We start from the raw sequence: 6,941 nt of genomic DNA, 5'->3' as shown, positions 1-6,941 counted from the left end.
GCCTTCCCCCCGCCCAGGAATGCCTACTATCACCACAGCTTTGCTGGGGACTTGAGGGTTGGCTTTTCCCAGGCTGTACCTCCGGTACAGTGCATCTGGGGCCGCCTTTGCCTTCTCTAAGGGGAGGGCATAAAGTGATGGATGCCCTTCTTCCACCAAGGTGCTCTTCTTGACCAATTCCTGTGTGAACTGCTTGGATTTGTCTGCCATTACTGTTGAAACACGAGTCTCCTCACTAGGGGCACTCTCTGCCCCGTCCATGCACACGGCAGTCACTTGGAATCGGTAAGGTGTCTGTGGGCTCAGGCCATCGACGTGACAGAACTGCGCTCTCCCCGTCCGACGTACCAGCCACTCGTCCTTCCCCTTGGGACCTCCGTCTCCAGCTTCCTTGTATTCTACCCTGTACTCCTTTATAATGGAGCCCTTGCCAATGATATCTGGGCTTTCCCAGGTGAGGGCAATGGTTGTCACACCCACAGCAATGGGCACAGGCATCCCTGGAGCACTAACGGGGCGTGTCTTGACCGTCCCCTTCATCTCTGAGGTCAAGCTCACACCTGGAGCACTCACTGACGCGTATCGGAACATATACTCGGTGTTTGGACGAAGCCCTGTTAATGTGAACATCTCTTGTTTGCTTTCTGTTTCCACACCCACCCACTTCTCCTCCGTTTCCTTCTTCTCCCCCTTTTCCTCCTCCTCCGTTTTCATCTTGTACTCTACTCGATAGCCAGTTATCCAAGCCTCTCCGAAGGCTGCTGGCTTGAAGGTGAGCTGCATGCGGTCATGCTTGATTTCGCCAATCAGGAGAGAGAGAGGTTCTACAGGAGGCTCAAAAGAAGGGCTGACCTCAATGCCTTTCGCATACAGATGGATGGTGACACCTGGATGCTCCTCATCATAGGCAGAGGTCACAGTATACCCGATCTTTCCGGATGCATTGGCTGTGGCAAATTTCAGGAAGGAGATGGAGTAATTCCATGCTTTTGTGTGAATATCTTTCTGCTGAAACCACAGCTTGGATGTGGCTTGCCCACTGACAGACCCGGCCAGGGCTGCGTCGTCCGGTTTCTTCATATGTTGGTTCTGAAGCCAGAGCTTTAAATTATCTAAGTATGGCTCCTTATTCCATAACGAGGTGAACGTAAAGGAGAGGACAAAGTCCAACTTGCGATCCAGGACAACACGCTGCAGCTGACTCTGAGAGGGCGTAAGTTTGATATCGCTGCGGTCCATGAGGAAGGAGTTCACATAAATCATCTCTTGCTCCTTCATATCCAGGAATGCATTGAGTTGCTGTGTATTGAATGGGGACTGCTGCATGCCAACTAAAATGTCCGCCAGGGCCTGCTCCTCTTTCCCCCCTGCACGGATGGAGGGCAAGATTCCTGCCAGCTCTTTCTGGAAAATCTGCCTGTGCTGCTTGCACATGGTTTTGAATTGCTGCAGTTTTGTCTTGATCTCAGGGAAGGTCGTGGCAATCCGGTTGCTCACCAGGTCATTGCAGCGCATGTCTACTTCTGCCAGTTGCTCCAGGGCCTCTTGGGCATCAAAGATCAGTTGAAGACTGATTTCACGGACCAGCTGAGCAGCTTTGGAGTCCAGCTTGGTCAGCGGGTACAGCCAAACTCTCACGGGCACGGCCTTCTCCCCATTTTCACCCAGCAGCTTGGGGAGCGTGGCATAAATTTTCATGGCATCCTCGTAAGTCACCGGATTGCTCTCAAGAGCAAAATCACCATGAAACTTGCAGCTGAATTGGTCAGCCCGGGCTTTCTCTTTGTCATCCATTTTGAGGGACCCTTTCCCTTCTATGGAGACCAGTGGTATCTTTTTGATCATAACCTGGAGCTCTCCCTGTATCTCCTGGATGTCCTCAGATGAAGACACTTGCTTGTCAAACACAAAGAAGGCCTGAGCCCCGTACAGCACAGCGGTGACCACGTGGGTGGCCGTGCCTTGGTCAAACACTGTACGGTAGGAGACGTTCTCTGGTCCTAAGTGGCTCATGCTCAGTTGCTCGTACCGAGTCGTAGTTGAGTACTGAAGTGTTGTCCTGGCCTGCTGCTTGGATTTCTTGGTGTCCTTAAAGTATTTTGCAGAACCACCAACTTCCACCAGCCCCCCAATGAAACTGGCCTTCAGTTCGGCTGAGACGCCCAGGGCTGAGGCTTTGTCCTCAATGGTGTCAGACGCAATGATCTCAAAATCTGTCTTGGGCTGTGGCCTCACATTTAAATCCTTTTTCAATTCTTCCGGACGCCACAATGTGACCCCTGGAAGAGAAGACACGAGCACAGGTCCTGTGAGTGGCAGGCACAGGCTCTTTCCACCAAACAGTAGCGAGGGAAGGAGATGAAGGAAATCTGCTAGGAATAGATTACCTCAACTCTGTCCCCCAATGGCCATTTTTGCCTCTGGTTTCTTACAGGATTTCGGAAAAGGCAGGTTTTGGTGAGTTGTTGGTTTTTCCCTCTCTCTCCTTTCTAAGAAGCAGTTCTTTGCTCTCTCTGGTTACACAGAGGCATGAGCAGATGTAGGGATTTGAAAAGGCCAGTGCAGCTGGTGTGGTGCTTCATCACATATAACCCGGTGCATATTTTTCTCCCGTTAAAAAGAAACTAGAAGCGTGGATAATTAGCTCATGGACCACGGCCATATTATTTACTTTAAAATCAGAGTAAAACAAAAATAAATAACTTAGATGTGCACTCATATGCTATATGATGCATTACATATAGAAACATCATAACTTGGCAAGTACAATCGAGGCATGTTGTTTCCCTTGTCCTGCCACGAACATTAAATGGATGTCTCTTTCAGATTCATAGAGCTAACTCCAGCCTTGCTGAGCGTCTTGATAGAGCATCCAGTGCTTCCCTGAAAGCTGTTTCCACACTCGCTAGCATGCTTTTTCACTAGACTTCAAAACAGTCTGCAGGGCTGTGAAATAGGAGCTACGTGACCAGGGGTAGCCAACAGACAGCAGAAATGCAGTGGAAAGGCTAGCCTGAGCAGCTGAACATCAAAGACAATTAACTCCCTCAGCACTATCTGACTAGAAACGCTGCTGCCATGCCAGGGAGCTGGTATTATGCTTGGGGTGGCACAGGGATCAAAGTGGGGTATGTGAGTGCACGCCCTGCATCCACCCCCGGATGAGGGAGTCTCCCAGAGGACAAGTGCTGTGGGTGAGGGCAATTCTGCAATGGGGCAGCCCCAGGAGAAAGTCACTGCAGGCAGAGTCATAAGGTGCTGGGGCAGAGCACTGGTGCCAGGGCACGGGCTGCTCAGGGCTGTCTCTTGTAGCTGTCGGCTGTGCCCAGGCTTTGGAAGTTGGGCCACCCCAGTGGTGTTGGAAGCCCAATGACTTGTGCCTCCCCTCCCCTCCCCTCATCCTGCCCAAACCTGTGTTCCCTTGTGCCAGTCATTTTCTGAGCATGGCATTGCTGAGCCCATTGGCCCTTCCAGGCTATAGCTCCCTTTGGTTTTCACCTGGAGCACTGTGCACTGAGCTGGCATTGAAGACATGCATGGCAACTCCCTGTGACAGTCCTTCCCTCCCAGGGAACACTGCAACACTGAGGTCCCCTTGTGCGAAACCCCGGTGCTTGCCCAACCTGGCCTCAGCCTGCCAACCCCTTCATCTGCTCAAGTCCAAATTTCCTCTGCTGTAACAATCGTAGATGGGAAGTGGACTGCGAGGCCCAAGACAAGACACCAGCAGCTCCTTATGCCTCATCCCAGTGCTGCCTAGCTCTGACTCCTCCCTGCTCCTGCCATGGGCCAGAGGCTTTGCCCAAGTGCCTGCCACAGGATCAGACCTTTCCTGGGTAGCTGTGGTGCAATGAGACCCCAGCAACTTGTGTGCAGAGCGGAGGCTGCCCCTGCCTGGCTGAGCCTTGTGCAGAGGGGCCCTTCGGCTGTGCTCCCCCTCTCCGGCGCTAAGCGGGAAGGGGCAGGTGCCCTGGGGTGCAGCCAGGAGAAGACTCCAGCCAGGCTCTGCAGCGGCTTCCCTGCTCTTTGCTGCATATTTCTGCCCTGGGAGGTCCCCACCCAGCATGCCCATCTTCACCCCTCCTTGGAACTCGCTACAGACTCAAGTGATGCGTACCTGGGACGAGGAGGTCCCTGCGGCAGTCGTACAGCATCCCCACCTGGAAGGGCCGGCCCAGAGCTGGCATCTCCACCACGGCCTCATCGGTGACCCCCATGACGCTGTGCCCAGGTGATCTCCTGCCTCTCACCTGTGGGAAGGAATAGGGATGAAGGCAAAGCCACTATGCAGCCCCTTTGGCACCAGAGCACTGACTTCGCAGCAAAGCCAGGCCTGGCTGGTTCCTGGGGATTGCTCCAGCATGATCACATCAGCCAGTGCAAGGGAAAAGCTCCGGATGCTGCATTGCAACTTGCCCACCTTAAGCAAGGTATTTCAGGGCAAAGGGGGAGCTCCATGAAATGTCTATGGTGGATCCTGAACCCAGGATAAGTAGGTCTGGTCTCTGCCTCAGTAGGGCAATCAGACCATCTTTTGCAAAAGGCTGATGAGTCTGCTGGAGCCCAGCTGCAGCTCCAGGCTTCTCCCTTTGCAGAAGTCTTAGCTTGGCATTGGGAAGGAAAGAGAAAAGCTCCGTGGTCTGAATGAAAGTTCAGGGGGAGCTTCTGAGGTGCTCAAGGAAGGATTTGAGGCTTTTTGGTAGCATGAGCAAAACTTCATGAAGCTGCGAGGGACACCCCAGCTAGCAGAGCTGACTTCTGAGACAGCCCCTCGGGTCTGGCAGCTCAGATCCAGGCAGGGGCAGGTATGACATGTTCAGCAAACAGCTGAGGCCACGGTCAGTCCAGGGAAGTACCTGGGGAAAGGCTTGACTATTTGTATCATCCAATTATCATGGGCTTTGAGGCCCAAACAGCCAACTAATAGCTCCTAATGTATGGGGCCAGTGGATGGATAACACAACAAAATACTTGGGACAACTAATGAAAAAACCAGGATAGGAGTTTTGTGTGGGTCAAAGGGTCAAAATGTGAAAATAAGTGTGCCTCAGGGGGACATCAAGCAGAACCCCCCACGTCGCATCCACCGGTCCTCAAAGGCATCCAAGGAGCCGGCAGACACCGCCCATGGGTGCTCTGCCCGGAAACATGCATGGACAAGTGAGAGGAAAGTGGCCTCACAGTCTATGGGCACCTTCCCAGCCAGAGCCTGCTTCCTGGTCAAGTACAGGGCCCACTTGGCCAAGGCCAGGAGGAGATTGACCAGGAGGTCCCGGGCCGTGGTGGGGCCGTGGATGGGGTGACCAAAAACAAAAAGGTGGGGGGTGAAGTTCAACCAGAACTTCAAGAAGAAGATCTGGAGGTGGAGGTGGAGGCAGCCTGGCACACTTGAGGGTCTGGGCTGCAGTGCCTGGACTAGCAGAGGGAGCAGAAGCTGTAGCCCTGTATTGTGGCCTGCTGCATGCCCCCACTTGCGAGCTTTTCCTGTGAAGCGAAGTCCACGCATGCTGCTCTGCAGAGCATCTTGGAAGCTGGCCTTGGTCTCTTCTGGCACAGCAGGAGACACAAGCCCCAGCCCAGCCTGGCCCCAGTGCTGCCCCATGCCTGCACTGTGCTGCCCCAGTGGCCCCAGTGCTGCCCCATGCCCCATGCCAGGGGCACTCAGGACTCCCAGCAGCACTTGCGCTGCAGCATGGCTACTGCCTCCGGTGAGCGGAAGGAGGCCCGGAGGAGAGGATACCACTGCAACCACCAAGAGATGGGTGCCCCTGTGACCCCAGCGCTGAGGCTGCATCTCCCAGCCCAGGACCCTGGAGCCCAGGAGCCTGCTCTGTACAGGGAGGTGGGCAGGAGGGTCTGGTGGCACCAGGGGGCACAGACTGCCTATTGCACCACCAAGGCTCCCCTGTGCAGCCCCACACACCTACCCCAGGGCACTAGCACCCCCATCCAGGCTCCTCTAGAGAGCAGCCCCAAGTTGTGCCCCCACCCAGCACTAAGGAAGTCACCTCCCAAGACTGGCTGCTGATGAGGCTGAGGGAGGGGAAGACACCCAGGACCCATCCTGGGTACCCCAGCAAGTCTCTGGGGAAGGCGCTGGCACTTCAGGTCTTGTCTTAATGATTTGCTCCTTTGTGCTTCCAACTCGGCAGAGAGGAGCAGGGCATTTTATCCACCCAGAGCCCTGTCCTGGCATGCAAGCAACTGTGGTGCTGAGGAGAAGCCCGAGACCCTCAGTCTTCCTGTCTGGAAACTGTAGCTTCCAGCCCTTCTGCTCTCAGGGCTAAGCCACGAGGGCTGCCTGCCAGCACAGACCAGAACCAGCGAACCACAAGCTCATGATTTCTCAAAAAAATCTTGCTTTTTAGCTCTTATCACTGCTCTGCACAGCAATTTGGGACAATTTCCAGGGACAGGACTCAGTCCCACAGATTCTCCCATGGAGCGTTACAGCAGATTTCCACCCTCCTCCTCCTCACCTGCCTCTGCACACTTGGGTGCAGTCAGAGCCAGTCAGAAATCAAGGCCTTCTTCTTTTCTCCCAGCCTGCAGATTGCTCCAACTTGGATGCTGTCCCCTCGGCCAGAAGCTGTCCAAGTGCTCTGAAATCGGTGTCAGTGCAAAACAGAAACTAAACTCTGAGCAGCTGTCGGGGGGAGCTGGGGCACTGGGCACTGGGCAGCATTAACAGGAAATCAGGGAGTTTTACAGGTAGTGCTGCTTCATCATAAGCAAACATTGCATCACAGAAGAATGAACAGGGAAGCTTCAGACGGACAGATGCACCCACACATCCCTGTAGCCTCCTCGCTGGTCCCGAAGTCCCAAAGTCCAGGCCTAATCCCCTAGTCAAAGAATCTCTCTTTGGAGAGGTCTTTAGTGCAGGCCAGAACATCATGGATCTCACTATTATTGGTGGGCAATTCCCACTTTCATTTAAT

General features: G+C 54.1%; 1 protein-coding gene across 1 annotated transcript in view; it reads right to left on the bottom strand.

The window, feature by feature from the left end:
* Positions 1-6,630, bottom strand: part of LOC106723204 (verrucotoxin subunit beta-like) — an 8,133-nt gene extending 1,503 nt beyond the window's left edge. The window contains exons 1-3 of the mRNA XM_025194807.1: positions 6,480-6,630; positions 4,118-4,250; positions 24-2,279 (exon numbers count right to left, since the gene is read on the bottom strand). Coding sequence (XP_025050592.1) covers positions 24-2,279; positions 4,118-4,217 — 2,356 coding nt within the window. The 5' untranslated portion in view covers positions 4,218-4,250; positions 6,480-6,630. The remainder of the gene's footprint in view (positions 1-23; positions 2,280-4,117; positions 4,251-6,479) is intronic.
* Between the last annotated feature and the right edge of the window lie 311 nt (positions 6,631-6,941).

The sequence above is a fragment of the Alligator sinensis genome, unplaced genomic scaffold, assembly GCF_000455745.1.
Source record: "Alligator sinensis unplaced genomic scaffold, ASM45574v1 scaffold769_2, whole genome shotgun sequence".
Taxonomy (NCBI): Eukaryota; Metazoa; Chordata; order Crocodylia; family Alligatoridae; genus Alligator; species Alligator sinensis.
Note: the sequence above shows the minus strand (reverse complement) of the source record. Positions and strands in the feature narration are given on the sequence as shown.